General features: G+C 51.4%; 3 protein-coding genes across 3 annotated transcripts; 2 read left to right on the top strand and 1 right to left on the bottom strand.

Annotated features, from left to right (window-relative positions):
• Positions 1-3,030: 3,030 nt before the first annotated feature.
• LOC311363114 (uncharacterized protein) lies at positions 3,031-9,647 on the top strand (the record flags this gene model as incomplete). Its single annotated transcript, XM_084483046.1, has 15 exons — positions 3,031-3,151; positions 4,007-4,111; positions 4,187-4,742; positions 4,848-5,011; positions 5,165-5,535; positions 5,769-5,914; positions 6,083-6,239; positions 6,460-6,598; positions 6,769-6,827; positions 7,038-7,181; positions 7,487-7,659; positions 7,826-7,856; positions 7,938-8,021; positions 8,302-8,427; positions 9,358-9,647. 15 exons carry the CDS (start codon positions 3,031-3,033, stop codon positions 9,508-9,510), a joined length of 2,529 nt encoding a protein of 842 aa, XP_084339172.1. The 3' UTR covers positions 9,511-9,647.
• A 1,785-nt stretch (positions 9,648-11,432) lies between these two features.
• On the bottom strand, positions 11,433-20,592 carry LOC311362933 (DENN domain-containing protein 11-like; the record flags this gene model as incomplete). Its single annotated transcript, XM_084482845.1, has 9 exons — positions 20,093-20,592; positions 17,597-17,696; positions 17,099-17,257; positions 14,601-14,757; positions 13,749-13,887; positions 12,981-13,112; positions 12,385-12,535; positions 11,854-11,922; positions 11,433-11,628 (listed from the first exon to the last, which is right to left on the bottom strand). The coding sequence occupies exons 1-9, from the start codon at positions 20,463-20,465 to the stop codon at positions 11,433-11,435; spliced, it is 1,476 nt and encodes a 491-aa protein (XP_084338971.1). The 5' UTR covers positions 20,466-20,592.
• A 460-nt stretch (positions 20,593-21,052) lies between these two features.
• Positions 21,053-24,731, top strand: arl1 (ADP-ribosylation factor-like 1). Its single transcript, XM_084483435.1, has 6 exons — positions 21,053-21,135; positions 21,655-21,792; positions 21,993-22,074; positions 22,841-22,952; positions 23,278-23,456; positions 23,899-24,731. The coding sequence occupies exons 1-6, from the start codon at positions 21,132-21,134 to the stop codon at positions 23,927-23,929; spliced, it is 546 nt and encodes a 181-aa protein (XP_084339561.1). The 5' UTR covers positions 21,053-21,131; the 3' UTR covers positions 23,930-24,731.
• The last annotated feature ends 12 nt before the right edge of the window (positions 24,732-24,743 follow it).

Here is a 24,743-nt window from a genome sequence, read left to right as displayed (position 1 = left end):
CACAACGCCACTCCGCCACCAGACGACCCCAGAGCTGAGAGAGGACCCCCCCCCACCAGGTAATAGCACAGCCCACTGCATCCCAGTACTACCGGTACTCAGAGTATCCCAGTACTACCGGTACTCAGAGTATCCTAGTACTACCGGTACTCAGAGTATCCTAGTACTACCTCCTAGCACGGGGCTATGGGGGACACCACAGGGACAACCGCTGACCATTCAGTTCTAATATCTTGGGACTAAACTCGACGTATCCCATACATATCGTTTGCGGACTGGGGTCACCTGCCTTTTCATTGAGGTATTCTCAACACCTTCAAGGGGACATGTTATACCACCAGGCGTGAGTGTGATTAGCCATTACAAGCCGTTTTGAAAATGCGGTGGCACCTGGTGGTACGACACGTCCCCTTTCATACTTTTGTCTTCCTGTCAGCTCACTGTCCTTCTTGTATCCTTATCTCTAGGACCCCTAGAGCCCCCCTCCCCCAGCAGAGGCCCCCCCACGGACCCCCAGTGCCTCCTCCCTGGCCCACAGACCCTCCCCCTTCCCCTTTCTCCACCTCCACCCAGCCCCCTCCTGAACCTTGACCGGGACGGGTTCACCGGTACCGATCACCCCAGGGCTCAGGGGTCAGGTTCTCTCCCACAATGCCTTTGGTGCTCCCACCGTGGACATCACCGACCTCCTGGTCTGGGGAACTGATACAGGATGTGTAACGGGTGGTCTATGGGGGAGTGGTACTCACCCCATGAATCAACCTGAAACTTTTTGTTTGTTACTGAACCACCCCGACAGCTTTGTTCCACCAGCCGATTGTAACCCTCCCGTTTGTGGCCGTGGGTCACACTTTGTTTTTACCAAAGACGTAGAAGAATGGAGTCAGTATTGGAGCTTGTGTAATGGGACGGATCTAAAGGACTATTTAAACGCTTGTGTCTTCAACAGGTTTGGTTTCAGATCACAGTTTGAGCTTGTGTTCATAACTGAGCAAAGAAAATGCGCAACCTTTCTACAGTTATGTATATAATATTGAAGCTTTGATGCTATTTATCGGTAGGATTGGGATTTCACCTGAACCAGAATTTACTTTGTACAGATCTTACTGGCGCAAACATGGCGTGAATGTGTGTGCCCCGATACATGTGTGTGTTTGAAAACCGTTTTTAAAACACTACTGTAAGGCCTTACACATCAATCATCTTCCATCAATCCAAAGTTTTTAACTAGCATTTATTTGAAAGACAAACCTCCCAGTAGAAGCACAATTCAAACCAACCCCTTCCCAGTTCAAGGTGAATATTGCAATAATACGGCTGCTCTTAAAGTATTGCAATCGTTTAATATTTAACACATCATTAAAAAGGGAACTGTTGAAAGAGATGCATCTGTATGCAGGGATTCAACTTTTAAACTCATTAAATCCCGTCTTTAAGGTGATAACAGCTATAGACGAGCTGTGATCTTTGATGACATCATGAGAACTTCTTCATCCTCTCCATCAGTTCAGGAACGAACAAAACCAGCTGCCAACGACAGTACGGTTGATCCCGGAAGTAGTTAGCCAAAGGCAGTTGATTGAATCACATGTGACAAAATAACCAGCTCACATATCAGATAACTCTGAGGAATCCGACTTTTCAAGGCGAGATCAGCACAAGTCTTTGAGGGCATTTTCCTGTAGCCTGTGATGTCACAGTATTAAAAAACAGCTTTTCTACCAAAAGGTTAAATTCAGAAACACCGGGAACACGATGACAGACCTAAGGCATGGTCCGCTCTCCTGTCATCGCTGCACAGTATAAGATGTATTTAAATTCAGATAACAGTACTGGACTGTTGTTAAAGATCTGAACCCCTTATCCCTTTGGTCCAGGCCTGGTCAGACCCACTGAAAGTGATTAATTATATGTGCATGGTTTACTCATTATAAATAGGCCTACGTTTTACCTCCAGTCATTAGACTGCATATACCAACCTCATCTCATGAATACACCTTTCATTCACAAAAGCCTTCTTAGACAAATGAAACACATGAAATAAAGGCGGAGCAGGTGGATTAAGATGAAGGTGTGCTTGACTGTTTTAGCATAATGCTTGCCTTATGGTGGTCGACAATAAAAATAATAAACCAACGGAATGAGTGTTTGTAGTATATTGGGTTTACTGAGATTAACTAGCTGGACACAGACGTTAGTCTTCACAGGTTTATTGTCCACCAGGGCACTCACAGCATAGCAGTCATACATCAACAGGTGTGCTCAAGATAATAAACGGTAAGTTTTTGCAGACAGCAATTGCATTACTGTCCCTAGTGGTCGGATATCAGTATACCACTCAACATCTTTCCGCCAGCCCTTTAAATCTGAACTAACCAATTAAATTAAACTTTTTTCAGATGAAACACTGTGCCATGTAACATAAAAATAATAATAAAAAATGACAGTAAGCGTAACCAAAAAATATTCGATTTGTAAACAACTTGGCATCACTTAATCCCTCCTATAACATCATTCTGTTAACTGCACAAATGTATAGAACGCAATAACAGTCTTTGTTGGAAGCAAGGGTAGACTACCTTACTTCCTCAAGGAGATTAGGGCGCATATTCTAGCCCATGAGAAGGAATCTCCTTTACCTCCCAAAATAATTTTGGGGTTTTCTACTTATCACTAACCCTAACTCTACAAGTGTTCTTGCGTGAATGACCGGCACAGTGGCCTACCTCTGCTTCGCTCAGCTGAGCGACCAGAGCTTCGTGGAGATAAGAGGCTGAGGGAGGACGATGATGGTCGCTTATCCTGCTGGATCGATACTCGCGACGGGCCGTCCCGTCGTGAGACGCCTGAGAACCAGGGTGCGGATCTTCACGAAGATTGGCGTCACTTGATCAGCGTGGTTAACATCATTAACACCACCCTCGGCCAGCTGCTGCGACGGACCGCCAACCTCCACCCACATGTTGTGGTGTCCACACGTTTATAGATTAGAGAAACGCCGGGATCACGTGACTGTATCCTCCCCCCGACATGTTCGACCTGAAAAAGAGACATAGCCTGGTGCTGAAGGTCGAGTCGGAGACGGAGTTCAGACGGGTGGCGCTAAGAAGGAGGTCGAGAGGCGCAGTGGAGGACCACGCCTCGGAGAATGGTGAGCCAATTAACGAATTTAATCAACTTTAACTTAATAAGCAAATGTTGTCAACTTCGTAGACGCTCGGACAACAACATGGCCAACTTGTATTTGGTGTAAAATCCCGGTAGGCTACCTACTCGGGTCGCAGCGGCATTGATTGACTATCGATCAGCAACGTTCTCTACTTTCCAACTGATTAAAAGGGCCCGCCGCCATCAGAACAAGTCTATAAAGTAGACCTACACGCTATTGAATATATAGCGTAGGACAAATTTAGTACAAAATATGACTTTGTAAATAATATGAACGGTGCAGTGCTGTTGGGACCATATCGGGCTTTCCTGTGTGTAGTTGACATGTTTTAAAATCATTAAATTAATTAAATAAAAGTTGATTTGGTGCATTTAGAAAACAAATAAATAAATATGATATACAAACATACAGTGATAGTGGGCTACCTTTTGAAGTCTACATACTTGCTCTTTCTCCACACCAACTTTTTTTTTATTCTACCAAGGCCTATGTATTTATTGTCCAAAAACTACAACTTAAAAAAAAAAACCTGAAATACCTACATTTGAGTTGTATCTTATGAAATCCATCGACATGGATGAGCTGACTTACAACACAGAGAATTACACCAACACTCAGTGAGAGGAAGGAAATGAAGTCAGCTTCTAGTGGAGTCACACTCTAGTGGAGTCACATGAGAACACAATTCACTTCTCCACACCGAGGGGCTGTCTTCAACACTGATCTCCCCAACCACTACCTGATTTATTTTCTTCTGATTTCATTTATTTTAAAAATGACCTCAAAAGAATAAATACTTGCAGATTCCCTGAGTACCTGGTTGTGGTTGTATTCCAGTCAGCAGTGGTGTGAGTGGATCCTACACACACTCAGGGGCTGCGTCGGATCATCGGAGTCCACAGAGGAGAGACCTAACCCAGGCCCCTCCTTTAGAACCACAAGGTAGGCTGTGGATCTTCTGGTGCATCTGGTTCCATCCAAAGACAAGACTGATAAAGTCTCCCCATCCTGTTGCAGTACTCCCTGACCCCGCCCCCCTCCGGACCCCAGAGAAGGCCTCTGGGCAGGAGAACCTCACACCACCACGAGGCCTCCAGTCCACCAGCGTCTCCTCACTGCTGGCCTCCCAGTGTCCCGCTGGTGAAGGAAAACCACCCAACGGCCAGAGAGCCCAGAGGGTAGCGGTCCTTATCCGGGTCATCCCAGCGGAGCCCCTGACCCCCAGGAGTCCCACGGGGACCAGCCCCGTGAGGACCTCGCTGTTGGGTCCAGTCCCAAGGGGAGGAGAAGGAGGAGGAGGAGGAGGAGGAGGAGGAGGAGGTGCAGGAGGAGGAGGTGGTGCCGCCGAGGGCCAGTCTAACCCCCCCAGCCCTCCCTCAGGAGACGCTGCCCATAAGCCGGCCAAACGCCGCAGCCCCAGCCTGTGGAGAAGCAGGAGCACCGTCTGGCTCAGGAGGTCCTGGTCGGGCCCGACCAAGTCCGGCGGCGCTAGGAAGGAGGAGCGGGCTCGACCCCGCAGCGCAACCCCCCAGGTCCTCGCCCCCCAGACCCCAGACCCCCAGGACGGACTCAGGTTACAGCGGCGAACCTTTTGAACCCCCAAATCATTTTTTTTTTTCAAAATGCCCCTCCTAGTATTCAACAACTCCTATTATCTCTGTAACTGTTGTTTCCTCAGCCCCCCCGCTGACCCGTCAGAATGTTCTCCACTAACTCCATCGGGCCCCTCCACCTCCGGGTCTCCGGTCTGCAAGAGAAAGTATCAAACCGACAGCGAGACCGCCTTGATTCACGATTCTCGAGGTCTCTCCACAGACCCAATCCCAGGTCCTGTAGTTACTGGTCCTGCAGCCCTGGGTCCTGTAGTTACTGGTCCTGTAGCCCTGGGTCCAGGTCCTGTAGCCCTGGGTCCTGGTCCTGTAGTTCTGGGTCCTGGTCCTGTAGCTTCAGGTCCTGTAGTTCTGGGTCCTGGTCCTGTTGCTCGGGGTCCTGTAGTTACTGGTCCTGTAGCCCTGGGTCCTGGTCCTGTAGTTCTGGGTCCTGGTCCTGTTGCTCGGGGTCCTGTAGTTACTGGTCCTGTAGCCCTGGGTCCTGGTCCTGTAGGGCCCGGTCCTGGGCTGCGGGTAGGCACCGGCCTGGAGCTCCTGCACCACAGCGGGGGGGCCCAGGGGCCAGTGGAGGTGGGCTCCGAGGAGGACCTGATGGGTCAGGAGGAGGGGAGGACTGGTGAGGACGTTGGTCCACACATGGATGCAGAAGATGAGGACCAGAAGGAGTCCAAGAGGAAGAAGAAACTGTACAAGATCGCGACGGAGCTCCTGATGACTGAGCGGGCCTACGTCGCTCGCCTCCACCTCCTGGACCAGGTACGGTTTAGAAAACATCCGGTCTCTTCCACACCTTCCCTGAGGCTCTTTGATGTAGGATTTATTCTTTCTGCTAACATCATGTTTATGAATTTAGGCGTGAAAGTCTTCCATTTTTCGTTCATAAGAAGATAGGAAGCCAGTCATGCCTCATGTTAACGGATATGTTACCATGTTATCGGTAACGGACCTGAGGTGCAGATCAGTCTGAGTTCCTCTGGTTCCTCCCTCAGGTGTTCTGCTCCCGTCTGTCTGAAGAAGCGTCCCAGGGCTCCTTCCCCTTGGAGGTGGTGAGGAACCTCTTCTCCAACGTCTCCTCCATCCACTCCTTCCACAGCCAGTTCCTCCTGCCCGACCTGGAGGAGTGCATGCTGCACTGGTGGGTCCCCCCCCCCCCCCCCTTCACCCTCCCTCCCCCCCGGCTATGAATCAGTCTGTGTGTATATACAGAACCCTTTTAGAACAGGTTCTGTAAACCGATGCACGACGCACTTATTGTATGTTTTACTGTCCTGGCACTTCAAAATATCACGTCCCGCCCCCCCAGGTGGGAGCGGCCCGCCCTGGGGGACGTCCTCCTGCGCCACGCCCCCTTCCTGAGGATGTACTCGGAGTACGTGGGGAACTTTGAGGCGGCCATGGAGCTGTTGAGGGCCTGGAGGGAGCGGTCGGCCGCCTTCAGGACCGTCCTGCTGGAGATAGAGGTCCGGACCACAGGGGACATGGGACTGTAGGGGGGGGGGGGGGGGGGAGTTCAAAAGATTCACTTCCATTGCGGTGAAGTCAAGACGTAACATCTCACCATATATATCACTAGTTTGGGTGTAACTTAAATCACACACGCACACTTTTACAGAGTTAGTTTATCATTGTTCTTCTAATGTTTTGGTTTAAGTCGTGCTTGTGCTTGTGTGATTGGTCCAGAGTCAGGAAGCGTGTGGGCGCCTGAGCCTGGAGCACCACATGCTGGAGCCGGTGCAGCGAGTCCCGCGCTACGAGATGCTGCTGACGGCCTACCTGACCGGACTGCCTCGGGACGACCCAGACCACGCCCCCGCTGAGAGTGAGGACACGCACGCACGCACACACGCACGCACGCACGCACGCACGCACGCACGCACGCGCAAACATACATACAGTACATACATATTAGGACTCGCCATGTGGCCTCCAGCCTGTCTTGTACAAAGTCTCAACACTTCCTGTCTCCGTTGTCTCCCTCCTCTTCTGCAGAGGCCTTGGTAGCCATCGCCATGGCAGCAGGACACTCCAACAGCGCCATCCACAGGGCTGTAGGTACCACCACTATAGAGGCCCCTAGAATACCATAGGGGGCCCTATGATACCATAGGGGCCCCTGTGATACAGTAGGGCCCCTATAATATCCCCCTTGTGGTATTCTAGATGACTATGTATTGGTTTAACCGTACTTTAGATGACTGTGTTGGTTTAACCCGTACTTTAGAGGACCATGTATTGTCTTGTCTGTTGGTGTTTTGTAGGAAAGTCTGAAGAAGCGACTGGACATCTTTGAGATGGTCAGCGAGGAGGAGATCCTGAGGCCGTCCACAGAGTTCCTAAGGGAGGGACGACTGCTGAAGCTGGCGGCCAGGAACACGTCTGCCATGGAGCGATACCTCTTTCTGGTCTGATCCCTCTTTATCTAGAGCCATACCTCTTCCTGGTCTGATCCCTCTTTATCTAGAGCCATACCTCTTCCTGGTCTGATCACTGTCTTTATCTAGAGCCATACCTCTTCCTGGTCTGATCACTCGATAGTTTATCCAGGGTCTAAATGGTAATCCCACAACAGATGATGCAGTGACTTGTTTCCCCACATCAGTCTAACTAAAGGGTGAGGAGACGCAGCGGCGTCAGTCTCCTCATCCGAGGGTGCAGTAGAAGGAGGGGGGGTGGTGGTAACCTCTCTTGGTTCCGTTCTCCCTCCCAGTTCAACGACTTCCTGCTGTGCTGCACGCCCCGGCTGGTCCTGGTGGGCCAGCGCTACGGCGTGCGCACGCGCATCGGGGTGGAGGGCATGACGGTACAGCGCACCGCCAACCCCGAGCACCCCCACAGCTTCCAGATCTCTGGGAAGGAGAAGACCCTGGAGCTGGAGGCTAGGTGAGGAGGAGGAGGAGGAGGAGGAGCTCAGTGCATGGTTAAAGATGATAAGAGATGATTACAGATTTTGGAATAGACTGCAAATGAGTCAATAGCCGATTTTACTGTTTTGACTTTGGTGGTAGAGGGTGAGCTGTCTTTATAATTGCACTTTTGACTTTTCCAGCTCTGAAAAAGAACGAGATGAATGGATTAAGGTAAGACTTTAGATTTAGTTTTATGTAAATATAATATATGGGAGTCATATCATGTGTTGATATATATATTTTTTCCTCCAGGTTATCCAAGAAGCTATTGATGTTTCCCATGAGAAGTTTGAAACCTTAAAGCTGGCCTCCAAGGCGTCCGCTCTGACCGAACCGGTATGTTCTCACCTTCATGCTACAAGTCTGAACACAATGCGACTGCCTGCTCATTGGTCATCTCAACCATAGAGCTGCTGGTATCCGAGTGGCTAGGGTGTTTGACTCCCAGTCGAAAAAGTTCTGGGTTCGAATCCCCAATAACCCGGCAGGCGTCCTTGAGCAAGACGCCCGTAACGACGTAGCGGCTCCTTCATGACTCATGACCTTAAACTAAATCACTGAGTCACTTTGGATGAAAATGACAACGCGGTAACAGGGGATGTGAACCCGTGACCAGGAGGAGGAGCTGGGCCGGCGGGCGCCGCGGTGGACCCGGGACAACGAGGCGGCGGAGTGCATGAAGTGTCGGCAGGCCTTCAACGCCTTCAGCCGCCGACGCCACCACTGCAGGGCGTGTGGCTGCGTGAGTCATGACATCATCATCACATGACATCATCATCACATGGTTAAATACTGAAGGGTGCAGGTCCTTGTTGGAGCGACTCCCTCACGCCTGCGCTCTGTCTGTAGACGCTTAAACGTGGAGCGAGCAAACCACATAGTGAACCATAGTGGAGTGAGAGAACCACAGTGCACCTCACTGTACTGGTGAACATCACTAGTGCTGCCTGAACAGATAGCCTTGTAGTTTAGCGGGGACACCGTGTGTAAGGGAGGCTTCTGATTTGACTGACTGCGTTTACATGCTGGAGCATAATCGTGTAATAATGAACGTATTGAATAAAGATTGGATTGGATGTAAACAGGTTTATTCGATCTGCTTCGCCAAAAGGATCGTCTCAGGACCGGATTTTGCGAAGTCGATAGGATAGCTGGGCTTGAGCCGGTCATAGGCGGCTGTCTACCTGCATGTGTACTCGATCGTATCGTATTGCCAGGAGTTTGCGTCCTGCGCATGCCCGAGAATTTCGGCCGGGGATTTCACCCGGAAATTCTATCGCCGCCGCCACAGCAGCAAAAAGCTCCATTTGTTCCCTCATATGCATTTGTATACAGTGAAAAATGCACAAAATGTACGCTACTGTTGCCTCGTCAAACTCCTCGTACGTGATCTTTGTTTGTATGCAGCCAGATAGTTTGTTGTTGCTTTTACGTCGCCGTGAACCAGAAGTGTCTCTAGTACCACTTGTTGAAAGGGCTACAGCGCCACCACCTGGCGTAGCGGAGTCAGCCAGGTCTCCGACCATTATTCCAATCTGATCCGATGTGTGTATACTCAGACAAGTGACAGCCCCCCCCCCCCCTGTCGAGTGGCAACATCGTTATATGGCTTAATCCATGATGAGTCGATCTGGTCCGACCGTGTAACCGCAGTCCTCTCCTGGTCCCCCAGGTGGTGTGCGGGAAGTGTTCTGACCACAAGGTGGCGCTGGAGTACGACGAGGGGAGGCTGAACAAGGTGTGTGACGCCTGCCACGGCGTCCTGTCGGAACGGGACCCCAAGAGACCCCGCCTGCCGGACCTGGTGGATCCACTCGGCCGCTGATCGTCCTAACCCCTAACCCGACCGGGGGGTGCATCCCGAACACACTCAGCCTCACAACTGAAACCCACACAGACCATCAAGAAACCATGAAGAAAAACACCAAGTGATCGTTGGTTGAATCCTGAAAGTGTTTTTTGCACTTTATTCTTAATGCCTTTACAGTAAAATAAATAAAGTGATTGATTTTTAACAAGAGGGCCGTTTATTGGTCCATCAGGACCTTAGCTTAGCATGGACCTTAGCTTAGTGTTTATAGATTGTAGTGAGAAAATGTGATACTAGATCAAGCGTTTACACACGACGAAGAACAGCAGGTTCAGCGATTCAGGGCGCCGCACGAAACCAGAACCACAAAGCCGGTTTCTGATCCCGTAACTTCACACGTAGACATCACAGCATTAGAGTATCCACACCCGACGACTATTCATAACGGCTCGTACAAAACAAAATACATAAATATCTCACGTAAATAAAACAAAACCAACATTTAAAAAATATCGATTGACAGTTTGGAGGGAAACAAAGTGAGGTCAGTCAACCTTGAAACCCCAAGGTCAAATATCTACAACTGGTTTCTAAAACTTCTGTCCTTCCATTGTAGTGCATGATAAGAAAAAAATGTCACATTTTGAAGGACATAACTATGGCTTTGGCTGTTTTCCAGCCACAAGGACACCAGCTAAGCAGACGCCGCTCACAACTTCCAGACATCAACACATCTTCCTGTATTGGAATGGATTCTTAACATTTACTTTCTATTTAATGTGTGCATTCAGTCAATTTCTTCTTTTATAAGATTGTCACTCCCAGGATTCACAGGAAGAACAACATACTCCATTATTCCGTTCTTCTCTTAAAGTGGACTGGAACAGACTGTTGCCCTTGGAAACCAAGCCCAATAGCTTACTCTTCTATTGAAATACTAGAACTCAAACGCATCCAAATCCTAGTTTGTTATATACCAGTTAATGTGTGCACTCCAGTGTGTATGGCTAATGCTAACGTTCCACCACTAAAAAGCTCTTCTTTTGTACAGATTCTCTCCCTGCGTTTCATATTCAAAGCGCGGCCACGGACGACCAAGACTACAAGCGGATTGGCTGGTGGATTTTACAGTGTGTTGACTTAAATGTGTAACTTCTATGTCAAACTCTAAAGTCTTTAAAAGGATATTTACACCCGGACCCGGTAGAACCTCCCAACATGACGTGACACACGACGGTGATGACCGCCTGCCCCATCCCAAAACAAACGCATGCGTTCACACGACTGTACATCGATTAGAAACCAGGCCTACTGGCCATTCATTTACAAAACGGGGCCGTGTTTCGTCAAACCTCCATAAATGCTGCACATGGGTTCTTTCAGCCTATTAGTACCCGACTTTCCCTCTTGGACAAACCATTGACCTTCTCTCAGGGGGGGGGGGGGGGGATGGCGTCATTCAGTACTTTAATCCAGACTTCCACCTTGCAGTGAAGTCAGACACGCGTCACTAAGCAGCTAGGGCTGAGGATGTATTGCTCTAGGAGGCCTACTGGTCTGCGGCGTGTGTTTGTCAAACCTTCGTCCTGTAAGGACCCCTCTTTGCCAACTGAAAACTCACTGTCTCTCGTTGTTGTCAAGGAAACCAGACATCATCATTAGCCGATTAGCTGCCGAATTCGGACCAATCAGAACATCCAAGGGTGCTGTCAGAGTACAGAGTACAGGGCCCCGCTGGGTTCATAACAAAGTTTTGTTGTATGTTCTGTCCCACAGCCCCGTGGCTGCAGGAGAACCACACAGCAGCGGGGGGCGCTGTGGGGCAGGCACACAGTTCCAGGAGGGAACTGTGTGGGTCTCCGCGACCCCGCCCCACCGGTTAAACACAGGAGGCGATCCGGGGGGGGGGGGGTGTGACGGCTGGTGGGTCCGTCGTCTCAGCTGCAGCAGAGCTGGTCCGAGAGCAGCAGGGTGTCGTAGCCGTAGATCTCCAGCAGGTGGAGCAGGAAGAGCCGGTCTCCGTGGGGGTCCAGGCCCATGGCCCGGACGCTCTCCTGGGTCAGGGTGGGGTCCGGGCTGCCGGCCACCTCGCTCAGGGTCTGGAAGATCCGGTTGTTCTGCTCCAAGAAGAACCTAGAGGGACGAGGAACCAGAGAGACGAGAAATGACTGTCGATCAGTCAATCCAACGTTACTCATCCAGTGCTTTTCAGACACAACACAGTGCTTAACGAGGGAAATCACCCGAGCAATCAAATGAGTGTTCTGGAAGGACATTCCTGGCAAGGAACTTGAAAATTATGTTGATTATGTCATGGCGTTGAAGGAGAGATCTCAGGTGTGGCCATGATGTACTTACAGTATGAAGAGATCTTCTTCACTAGAAATCGAGTCTCCATTCACCTCCTGAGAGTACAACAGCATCTGCCTACACAAATACACACACACACACACACACACACGCAAACAAACTATTAACGAGGTTCACAGTCACCGTGTTGCCTATTGCAGGAACCATCTGGTCTCAGGTAGCCAACCTCTGCTCTCAGAGTCTGAGCAGTTAGCCTACCGCTGCTGGGTTCAGGTAACGTACGTCTGGGTGGGCCTACCTCTGAGGGGGCCTACCTCTGGGGGGGCCTACCTCTGCTCAGGTAGCCTACCTCTGGGGGGGCCTACCTCTGGGGGGGCCTACCTCTGGGGGGGCCTACCTCTGCTCAGGTAGCCTACCTCTGGGGGGGCCTACCTCTGGTTGAGCCTACCTCTGGGGGGGCCTACCTCTTGGGGGGCCTACCTCTGCTCAGGTAGCCTACCTCTGGGGGGGCCTACCTCTGGTTGAGCCTACCTCTGGGGGGGCCTACCTCTGGGGGGGCCTACCTCTGGGGGGGCCTACCTCTGCTCAGTGAGCCGGCGGTACTTGTCCTTGTCGGCGGCGCTGAGGCGCAGCAGCGGCTTCAGGCCCTCCCGGTACGTCTTGACGTTCTGGTTGTCCACGTACACGTCGTACAGGTCCTTCTTCTCCTCGAAGATCTTTTCAGTCGTGCCTGTGCACACGCACACGCACACGCACACACAGGTGCACGCACGCACGCACAAAGACACACAGGCACACACACGCAGGTGCACGCACGCACGCACAAACACACACAGGCACACACACGCAGGTGCACATACAGGCACGCAGGCGTGCACACACACATAGACACACACACATGCATACACACACACACACACAGGGACACACACACGCACACAATTTGAGCAGTTCAATCATTTAGCAGAGACTCACTTCTTGGCATCAAAAGGGACTTCCAGTGAGTTTTGTTTTGGATTCATCAAGGACCAGGTGGAGGTTTGGGCGTCTTGCTCAAGAGAGGTTAGGATGCAGACATTGGGTTTCGAACCCAGGACCCTTTCTGGGTGGGGCCAAACACCCCAACCGCTAGACTATCCTGCACCCTGGTCCGTCACACGGCTACGAGCGCTCACATGCCACGTAGGCCAGCTCGTTCTCCAGGGCGCTGATGTCAGCCACGTTGACGTAGAAGAAGGGGCGGAACTCCGGGACGGCCACACCCACTCCGGGGATGGAGATGTTGGCAAGGCAACAGCAGCAATACACTGAGGAGAAGGAGAGAGACGAGGACGAATGAAACACGGCAAGGAGATACTTGAGTGGGAGCTGGAGATGGAAGGCAGACCACCAGGGGTCATGGCTCGTCGTGATGTCGTGGGTCTGCTCCTCTACAGGTGCAGCTCAACGAATACGAATATTATGGAAAAGTTCATTCATTTCAAATAATTCAATTTAAAAATTGAAAGTATTTTATATCGATTCATTCCACCAAAAGCGAAATATTTCAAGCCTTTGTTGGTATTAATCTTGATGATTATGACTTACAGCTCATGAAAACACAAAATTCATTATATATCTCTCAATATTTCACTTTGGTTGTACTGGATCTATATAATATATGATATTCACTTTTTAAATTGAATAATCAAAATTAATATTATATTCAAGTGTATTGAGACTCACCTGTATGTACCATATCTACCATTCGTTTAGTCTACATAATTAGTGTTCATAATTAGTGTTCATAATGAGTGTTCATAATTAGTGTTCATAATCAGTGTTCAGAGCTGTGTCTGTCCTACGCTGACACCGCTGTGTGAGTGTCTACTGCGTGAAGTACGGACCCAGGGGGCGTCACGGCTCTGACGCCGACAGACGAGGACCGGGGGGGAGGAGCTCACCTCGGTAGCAGACCACGCCCACGGGCGGCGGCGAGAAGATGAGGATTCTTCGGCGGAGGAGCGCCAGCTTCCACATCACCATGATCTGCTCTCCGAAGAAGCGGGTGAACTGGGACATGCAGCCCGCCGGGTGGGTGATCTGGGGGAGCCAATCGGAGAGCAGGGCTGCAGTGAGAACCCCCCCCGGGATTGATGCCCATCAGGGGCGTTCAGCACCGGGACTCCCAGTGACACTCAGATGACGACCAGGAGGACCCACGGCCATAGCCAGCTATCAGGTCACCGAGGTCCGGAACTCGGACCTCCTGATTATTATTTTATTTTTTATTATATATATAAAACTTTTTTTTTATTATTATTATTGACATTTTTAAAATACATAATCGGCACTATACAACTGTGTAATCAGGAGTTGAATACGTTAACATTCCACACACACACTGACATACAAAGACATACGCGACCACCAATTGTATTAAAAATCTTTTGATTTGATGTAGCAATCTATTGGATGATTCTGTGTGTGTGTGTTTTGCTACAGGTCTGTGTGTGTGTGTGTGTGTGTGTGTGATACAGAGCGAGTGTGTGTGTGTGTGTGTGTGTGTGTGTGTGTGTGTGTGTGTGTGTGTGCGTGTGTGTGTGTGTGATACAGAGTGAGTGTGTGTGTGTGTGTGTGTGTGTGTGTGTGTGTGTGTGTGTGTGTGTGTGTGTGCGTGTGTGTGTGTGTGCATGTGTGCGTGCGTGCGTGCGTGCATGATACAGAGTGTGTGTGTGTGTGTGTGTGTGTGTGTGTGTGTGTGTGTGTGTGTGTGTGTGTGTGTGTGTGTGTGTGCGTGCGTGCGTCTCACCCACCTTCATCTCGGGGTGCATGCTGTGGCTGAGCGTGGTGCTCCAGGTGTGGGCCGGGCTGGCGGTGACCACCCCCTCACCACCGGGGGGCAGCAGAGCCCTCTTGTCCTCATAGAAGGCCTCCAGGGGGGAGTAGTGGCCGGGGGCCTGCAGCTGCAGTCTGGGGGGGGGGAGACAGAGGGGGACGGGGGACGGGAGAGACAGAGGGAGACGAGGGGGGGGAGAGACAGAGGGAGAGGGAGGGGGAGAGAGAGAGGGAGACGATGGGGGCCGAGACAGAGGGAGACGGGGGCGGGAGAGAGAGGAAGAAAGGGGGGGGGGGGGGGCGGGGGGACAGAGGGAGACGATACGGATGGTGACGGGGGGAGGGAGAAAGGCGGGGGGGGGGGGGGGGGACAGAGGGAGACGGAGGGAGACGGAGGGAGATGGAGGGAGACGGAGGGAGATGGAGGGAGGGGTCATGGTTTATTCATGGTGTAAAGCTGATGTGTTCCTCCATGCATATGGAACGACACGGGCAGCCCTCTGGTTCCACCTGTAGTCTGGACCCGGGGCCAGGGGAGGAGGACCGCTTCTACTGTGTAATCGTATGGCATTGTGTTGTGTATTTGTGTATTTGTGAAGCTGTGTAGCGTGGAGCAGTTTGGTTGTGTTGTTGTGTTGTGAAACTGCACTGTGTTGTGTAGTTGTACGGCAGAGAGACAGGGAGGAGTGAGACAGGTGCAGGGTGTGTGAGACAGGTTCCGGGTGGTGTGGATGTGTGTGCTCATTTAAACTGATCCTCAGACAGACCACTTACTGGCCCTCAGCTGATTGGTTAATCCAGTGTTTGGGTTCCAGGTTTAAGTAGCAAGACCCAATTGAGTTAAATCTACTGGGATAAGAATGCAGCAGGGGACCAGAGACGGGGATTAAACTTGTCTGTTTACAAGATAAGACCGACCGGAGTATTATTGTCTGGTTACCATGGTTACAAGCGTGACCACAATCCACTTCATTCAGAATGAATCGGTAGGGCCATTCAGTGTCACATGAATGAATGAATAATATGAATGGGTTTGTGAATGAAGATCCTTACAATGATCAAGCATCTCTTTATCCTCCACATGTGACCCATAAAACCATTATCATCAGATCAGCCCACAACCGCCTCTAAGCAACACGACGAAGACGGGACTAGGGTACAGGGGTGTATAGGGCACAAAACCAGGTCCACTACACTCAGGCCTGGTCCGACACAGGGAGCCAGGGTGGCCCTGGGTCACTGGTTCTCTCAGCCCCAGGACCCGTCCAACACAGGGAGCCAGGGTCACTAGGCCCTGGGTCACTGGTTCTCTCAGCCCCAGGACCCGTCCGACACAGGGAGCCAGGGTCACTAGGCCCTGGGTCACTGAGTCACGCATTTCGCTGCATTCTTGTCCACAGAAAGTCCTTTGTTTTGTATATCCTAACCACCTCCTCATGCCAATAGCAGGCGGTCGAAGGGTGATCTGGAGTGTGTGGTGTGGTTCAGGGTCTGGGGAGCTGGGTGATGGACCAATGAGGAGCTCTGAGGTTGGGGTTAAGTCACATGGTGTGGTGGCTGGGATCAGAACGCACCCTGGGGCTGAGGAGCAAGGAGGCTTAGAGAGAGGAGTCAGGAGGAGACGGTCCCTGATGGGGAGGGGAATCCATCCTTTATGACCACAAGTCATCATCTGATTAAATGATGTAGGGCCCAGGAGGATGTTAATTAGCATATTAGATGTATATTGGTCAGTATATTGGTAGATGTATTGGTATTAAATTGGTATGTATAGTGTTTGTATAATGGTAGGTATATTGGATTTTATATTCGTAAGTGTATATGTTTATTAGATGTATTTCGTAAGTATATTGCCTGTATATTGTACGTATATTGGTAAGTATATTGGCTGTATTTGGTATCATTGTCTGTGCTTCCCTTCACTGGCTCAACCGAAAGCCTCAACCCTTCTAGTAACCATGACGACACCAGGGCCCGGGCACTGTTTGTCAAAAACCGTGTGTCCGTTCTCCGGGAAAACGAGCTGTCAGGGTGAAAATCTATCTACCTGCTCTGTGTTGTGTTGGGACCGCGTCCAGACAGAGGTCTGCAGGTCCAAACAGACTAACCCCACACGCCTCGTGTCTGGGTCCACTGACGCCTACACTAATGACCATACTCCATCAGCGCAGAGAGGCTCTCCTCTGGCCTGCACTCGAGTTATCGTTTTAATAATCCCACGACGTGTGTTATTGATTCCCGTGTGCGCTGTGCCCTCCACACAGGACCAGAGGTCAACCAGAGGACCATGGAGGACGAGAGCCTTGTGAGGCCCTTTGCTATGCTGTAGCAGTCTTGTAGCATGCTGACCTGTTGGCATGCTATACTATTGGCCTGCTAGCCTATTGGGCTGCTAGCCTGTTAGCACGCTATTCTATTGGCCTGCTAGCCTATTAGCATGCTAGCCCGTGGGCGTGCTAGCGGGCGGAGCCCTCACCTGACTTGGTGCTCCAGGAAGCTCATGTAGCGGTACAGCAGGGTGTAGGAGGGGGACAGGATGCCCACCGACTTCATCCTGGCGCCGCGCTCCACCGCGCTCTCCACCGCCATGTTGGCGAAGCACGCCAGGCCGAAGTAACTCCCCTTCCGGAAGTAACTGTGGGAGAGAGAGAGAGAGAGAGAGAGAGAGATTAAAGGTCACCAATTGAGGAACTAGCAGATGGCTCTGGCTCTGGTGTGTGTGTGTGTGTGTGTGTGTGTGTGTGTGTGTGTGTGTGTGTGTGTGTGTGTGTGTGTGTGTACTGATATCAATACTTTGTGAAGGATGGTGTTAGGGTGAGTTATGGACGCCTTCAGGGCAGACTGTGGAGAATGGGGATCGAACCCAGAACCTTTCAGCTGGGACTCCAACATCCTGTGTGTGTGTGTGTGTGTGTGTGTGTGTGTGTGTGTGTGTGTGTGTGTGTGTGTGTGTGTGTGTGTGTGTGTGTCTTACATGAAGTCAGTGGACACCCTGTGGGATCCGCTGGCGATGGCTTTGAACTCCACGCCGTCCAGGTCCATGTCCCGGGGGAGACACCACTCCAGCATGTTACCTAGCAACACACACACACACACACACACACACACACACACAGTTAAAATCCTTATACTGGACAAAGCAGAATGAGGTTTGCTGCCGTCCCGCCAGCTGAGGACTGACTGGAGGTGAGGGCCCTCCACAAGTCTCTACCGCCCCGACCAGAGGATGGGGAGGAAGGGGAGGATGGGGAGGAGGTGAGGGAGGAGGTGAGGACCCTCCACAAGTCTCTACTGCCCCAACCAGAGAAGGGGAGGATGGGTCACACAGCGGAGATAATCAAAGGACTGAGAAAAGACCCAGTGAGACCAGAAGGAGACAGAGTGGAGGAGGTGACAGTAGAGGAGAGAGGAGGAGACAGTAGGAGAGGAGGTGACAGTAGAGGAGAGGAGGTGACAGTAGAGGAGAGAGGAGGAGACAGTAGGAGAGGAGGTGACAGTAGGAGAGAGGAGGTGACGGTAGGAGAGGAGGTGACAGTAGGAGAGGAGGAGGTGACAGTAGAGGAGAGGAGACAGTAGGAGAGGAGGTGACAGTAGGAGAGGAGGTGACAGTAGGAGAGGAGGAGACAGTAGGAGAGGAGGTGACAGTAGGAGAGGAGGTGACGGTAGAGGAGAGGAGGTGACGGTAGGAGAGAGGAGGTGACAGTAGGAGAGGAGGTGACAGTAGAGGAGAGGATGTGACAGTAGGAGAGGAGGTGACAGTAGGAGGGAGGAGGTGACAGTAGGAGAGGAGGTGACAGTAGGAGAGAGGAGGTGGCAGTAGAGGAGAGGAGGTGACGGTAGGAGAGAGGAGGTGACAGTAGGAGAGGAGGAGACAGTAGGAGAGGAGGTGACAGTAGGAGAGGAGGTGACGGTAGAGGAGAGGAGGTGACGGTAGGAGAGAGGAGGTGACAGTAGAGGAGAGGATGTGACAGTAGGAGAGGAGGTGACAGTAGGAGAGGAGGAGGTGACAGTAGGAGAGGAGGTGACAGTAGAGGAGAGGAGGAGACAGTAGGAGAGGAGGTGACAGTAGATGAGAGGAGGTGACAGTAGGAGAGGAGGTGACAGTAGGAGAAAGGAGGTGACAGTAGGAGAGGGGGTGACAGTAGAGGAGAGGAGGTGACAGTAGAGGAGAGGAGGAGACAGTAGGAGAGGAGGTGACAGTAGGAGAGAGGAGGTGACAGTAGGAGAGGAGGTGACAGTAGGAGAGGAGGAGGTGACAGTAGAGGAGAGGAGGAGACAGTAGGAGAGGAGGTGACAGTAGGAGAGGAGGTGACAGTAGAGGAGAGGAGGTGACAGTAGGAGAGGAGGTGACAGTAGGAGAGGAGGTGACAGTAGAGGAGGGAGGAGGTGACGGTAGGAGAGGAGGTGACAGTAGGAGAGGAGGTGACAGTAGGAGAGAGGAGGTGACGTAGGAGAGGAGGTGACAGTAGAGGAGGGAGGAGGTGACGGTAGGAGAGGAGGTGACAGTAGGAGAGGAGGTGACAGTAGGAGAGAGGAGACAGGAGAGTAGTATCCAGAGACAGGAGAGGAGGTGACTATATGAAGGGAGGTGACAGAGGAAACAAGTCAGTGACAGGAGAGGAGGAGATGGAGGTGACTCAGCCAAAATGCTGTGCATAGTGCCATGCATAAGTCTCACACACACACACACACACACACACACACACACACACACACACACACACACACACACACACACACACACACACACACACACACACACACACACACACCTGTTGATCGATACCCTCTGCCCACCATCATCAAGGTTTCTATTGATTACATTAAAACAGACTGACTGTTCCTCCCATATTACTGCACTCGTGTCTTCAGCCTAAATGGGTAATAAATAATGCATTCTTATAATATCAATTTACATTTTTTCGTCAGTTATTGTACGTTTTGATGAGAGCAATCAGTGTCCTTGATAAAATATTTTTTGACACTCAAAAGTTCTTCATAGATGAGGGTATAGATTCGAGTATAGATTAGGGTATAGATGAGGTATAGATCCTGAGTGGATCTTGACCACAGCCCTCATTAAAAATGAATCGCACCGCCAGACTGTTTTTTTTAATCACTGCGAGCCGTCCCTAGCCACCTCCACCCGGGAGGGTTACATGAACATCCACCCATTAAACGCCTGGTCTTCAGGTCTGGTGGATCATGTCGGTATGTGGACGACGGTTCGTGTAGACCTGCGGGTTTTCGTCTGGGGTTCGGGGTTCGGTTTTCCACATAAAAGGCTTCAGCTTTAGGCGTGGCTGAGACCCCTCGTCTCTCTCTCTGTCTGCAATTCCATTCTGGTTTTTTTTTGTTTGCATCGCTGTCCACTTTCGATCACATTATTACACACTGTGCACATAATTCCGCCTCTGATAATCCCATAGTGATAGTTAATATAAAGGCGTTATCCGTATTCCCGCCTCACCTGATCTTGTGTTAAATGTCACCACAAAGACGGAGACGATCTGGTCCTTTTCCTCCCACTTCACCATCCTGCTCTCCAGCGACAGCTCCTCGGGCGTGGAGTCCGAGGGAGGGTCGTCCGCGTCCGGGCACAGCGGGGCGTCCGGGGCCGCCGGGGTGATGGAGGTCGCGGGCAGGGCGATGCCGCCGCCGCCGCCGCCTGTGTCGATGCAGACAGACTTGGGACCCCCCGGACTGGTGCTCCACCCCAGCGCCCGGCTGCTGGAGGGGCTCGCCGGGGGCTTCTCGTTGTCGTCCCCCGCCTCCTCCGGCTTCTCCGGGGGGGGGACCTCTTCCCAGTCCAGGAGAGGCGCTCGGTCCGACCGCTCTACCATCGCGGTCCCCACCCAGGCTCCCCTCACGGATGACGTTCAGCGGACAGACGCCAGGTCCATCCGCGGTTGATCTGAACTCGGATGCGTCGGGTCGAAAGATGAAGTCAGGATGTGCAGCCTTTCTGGTTCGTTATGCACGCATTTCGCGTAAAAAAAAAGATGAACACTTTGCGTTTTCCCCGTATTCCAGGTATTCCAGTTCTACTCTGTAGTGATGAACGTGATGCTGTGGAGACGGAAACCCATCGTGTGATGGTGCGTTCAGAGACACCTCGTTCAAAACGCTCAAGGAGCGCGACGCGTTGTGAACGCGGATGTGTCTTGAACGCAACCCGTCCGCTGAACAACGCAGAGCCTTCGCTTTCGGTGACGCACTTTCCATACCTTTATTTAGTGATAGGGATGTCTTTAAAACGCATGAAAAAATAAAGACGGCTCAAATAGTTACATAAAATCAAAAATGTTCATCATTTTAATCATATGTATTACTAAAATACATCCACAATCGGTCTGAATAATAGGTGTTAATATGGTGGTGAATGTGCGGCGGAGGATCGCAGCGGGGTCGGTGACGCCTCCAGAGACACGTCAGCCACACGGAAGCTCCGGTTGTTCCTCAGACAGCTGAGCTGCTAGTGAACCTGCTCTGAGAATCCGATTGTCAAAATGGGTAAGTAATCACACTGGCTTCTATTTGGCGAAACGTATTTGTCTGGTAATGCGCAACAGTATCTATTCATCCAAAGACCCTCGAGTGTAGTGATCCCCGTCCCCCCCCGGGTGGACCGGGGTCGTGGACTCCTGGTCCTGCTACCACTGATGCTAGCTGCTGGATACCATGGCACTGTTAACCTATGTGGATCAATTGGGACCTACTTTTTTCAAACTGTGTATTTAATCGAAGCCCGTTTAAGCCGTATGTGTATAAACACCATCAGACAGCATGGGGCTGTGTGTGCTGGTGTCACATTCACAGTAAACCCCCCCCACCCCCACCCCCCGACCCGACCCGACCCGACCAGACCCGCTGAACCAGTCTGCCGGGCTGGTCCACTCTGATCCCTGGTCCTGTGCGGTATGGAACCAGTCTGCCGGGCTGGTCCACTCTGGTCCCGGGTCCTGCGCGCTGTGTGGACCGTGTAGTTCCTCTGGTAATGCGCCACCGTCTCCTCCTCCGCTGTGTCTGCAGGTGGCTTCTTCTCCAGCCTGTTCTCCGGCCTGTTTGGCACCCGGGAAATGAGGATCCTCATCCTGGGGCTGGATGGCGCCGGGAAGACCACCATCCTCTACCGGCTGCAGGTCGGCGAGGTGGTCACCACCATCCCGAGTACGTAGCTCCGAGACCCGTTCACAGCCCTTCTTCTCCTCCACCTCCACACATGTTTAGCAGAAGTTTGACAGTTGCGCTCAGTGTTGATCTGGAGCGACCGGGAACGCATTCATCGTGTTTGGCTGAACATGTGGGAGCTTTCTGAAGTTAACAGATACCCGCCTGACCTTTAACCCTGCGCTGGTCCCTCTCCTCAGCCATCGGCTTCAACGTGGAGACGGTCAGCTACAAGAACCTCAAGTTCCAGGTGTGGGACCTGGGAGGACAGACGAGCATCAGGTGTGGAGGAGCGACGTTTGTTCACAAGTCCAGAGACGTCTAGGTTCCAAGGCCTTGTTGTGTGATTAACACAGGAAATGTAAAAATACGTAGCTGTGTCTTGGAGCAGTTGTAGCTAGTCGCTGGCCTTCAATGTGTGTTTAAGCTTCGCTGTAAATATTGATATTGACCTATCATAAAACAGTTGCTTTTTTTATGATGTCAAGAACATTAAAAGCACGACCGCAGCGTCTATCTTCCCAGTAGCGCCAGTCTTAGCCAGTTCCCCACAGAGACTTGACTGGTACAGGTAGAACCAACACTGCTGTGGTTCTCTGGTGCAGTGTGGATGGTTTCCTGTTGCCCTTCCTCTACCTCTTCAAAGCTCTCTCCTTTCCTCCTTTGCTCTCTCTCATTTGCATTCTGAGCTGCTTGACTTTCCATTGAATGACCTACATCTAGTGACTCTTACCTTCCTACCCCCCCCCCCCCCCCCCCCCCCACGCTCTGGGCCCATAACACCGTTGACCCACTTTATCGCTATTCTTATGGGGACTATTCTTAGTAGTAATTGATATGTATTACTAAACTTTAATTTTACTATACTAAGCTGTCACCTCCTCCCCAGATACTTTACTGTCACCGTAGCGAGTGGTGTGATACAGCAATATCACTAACTGGAGTTGTGAGAACTAAACATCACTGTAGCAATGATGTTACGTATAGTAACGTCACTGCTCCAGTGATGTCTGGCTTCTGACTCTAAGGTTACGGTTTGACTCCTCAGGCCCTACTGGCGGTGCTACTACTCCAACACAGACGCGGTCATCTACGTGGTGGACAGCAGCGACCGGGACAGGATGGGCATCTCCAAGTCTGAGCTGGTGGCCATGTTGGAGGTGAGAGTACTCCTCCGCGTCCCAGAACATCTAGACGCTAAATGGGAGAGGGGGGGGTGGCTCTCGGGTCTTTTCTTCTACAGCGGTAATGGGAGGGTGGTCAATGGGGGGTCATGTATTTAATGGGCATCACACTGGTCGGTAACATTTGTGTTTACGGTGTAACATTATACCATATCCTTCTAACGTAAATAGTTATATGGTGTAATGCTAGAGGTTAGTGGTTTAACGTGAAAGGTATACGCTATTGAAGGTAAATGGTATAATGTTGAAGGTATACGCTATTGAAGGTAAACATTCTGTGGTCTTAACGTGTGTTCCTCAGGAGGAGGAGCTGAAGAAGGCCATCCTGGTGGTGTTCGCCAACAAGCAGGACATGGAGCAGGCCATGACCCCCACCGAGGTGGCCAACGCCCTAGGGCTGCCCTGCCTCAAGGACAGGAAGTGGCAGATCTTCAAGACCTCGGCCACCAAGGGCACCGGCCTGGACGAGGCCATGGAATGGTAGGACCCCCCCCCCCCCCCCCCCCCATAATGCTCCTTAACAGACGGGCACTAAGGCCGGACATCTGGGTGGTTTTAATAATGCATGACCTCTGGTTTGTGACAATCGATCTGAAACTAGCAGAGGTTCTTGCCCTGAGACCGCCTTCAAGAAACATGCAGTCTTATAACGGGAGCCTCATTCATTTGGCGACGTGTTGACCGCCGTCGTGTCACCCCCTACACTACTAAAGGGACACTTTCCAATAGTCATACAATGCTCAAGTTGCAACATGTTGGTAAATGCAGCGCTGGTATGGCTGTGTTTGGTGAGGGTTCTGGACGAGTGTTCCTGCTTTAGTCTCACTTCCACAGGGAACAGGTGGAGTTGTGTTGGATATTGACCACCTGAAAGTACTTCCTCATTCCCCAACCTCTCTCTCTCTCCCCCCTCCCTCTCCAGGTTGGTGGAGTCCCTGAAGAGCCGGCAGTAGATGTCTGTGTGACCGCCCCCCCCCGCCATGCCTTCTCTGTACATACTCCGTGATCTTTGAACCCCCCCCGCTGTATAAAGCCTCCCGATTGGCCTTCCCCATGCCCCGCCCAAAACGCCTTTCCACACACACACCAGAGACTGAAGCGCCTTACTCCAGTCCTCCCGTCTCGGTCAAATGGCGGCCGCGCTGGAGGACGTCGTTTGTGGGTCCTCTGTGAACCGTGACGGGGCTGGTTTCACTGGGGGGGGGTAGCTTGTGTTTAAACCATGTGATTCGACTCCACTCTTCCACGCTGAGAAAGACGGCCCTTTCAGATGCTCTGTTTGTTTGATTCCGTTACGGCCGCCAGCCTTCAGAGAACCGTGGAACACCAGACGTGTAGCTCATTCCGACCCTCGACTGCACATTCATACGTTCTGTTGGAGGCGCGGCGGTTTGGCCGAGCAGACGTCTGCGGTGCAACGGAGAGGTTCAAGTCAGCGGATGTTCACTGTTTTTTCTTATCCCGAAATATCCGCTATTGAAACTTGTGACCAAAACTACTGAAGATAAGGGGGCCGACTGGCGACCCCCATTTCCCCCCCACTCCACCTTTCAAGTCTCAATCAGGCCCGTTAAAACCTTTTTGTGTTTCCACTATTTTTTTTAAGGGATGTTCTTTACAAGATAAAACTTTACCTGGATTGCATGTTAGTCATTTAGTTACTGAACACTAACTGTTGAAGAATTGTATACCCAAAGTTTTATGATTGCATATTTATATTTGCTTGTATACTGTAAATGATACATAGTAAAGACTGCTTTCAGTGAT

The sequence above is a fragment of the Micromesistius poutassou genome (assembly GCF_964030765.1).
Source record: "Micromesistius poutassou genome assembly, chromosome: 18".
NCBI lineage: Eukaryota > Metazoa > Chordata > Actinopteri > Gadiformes > Gadidae > Micromesistius > Micromesistius poutassou.
Note: the sequence above shows the minus strand (reverse complement) of the source record. Positions and strands in the feature narration are given on the sequence as shown.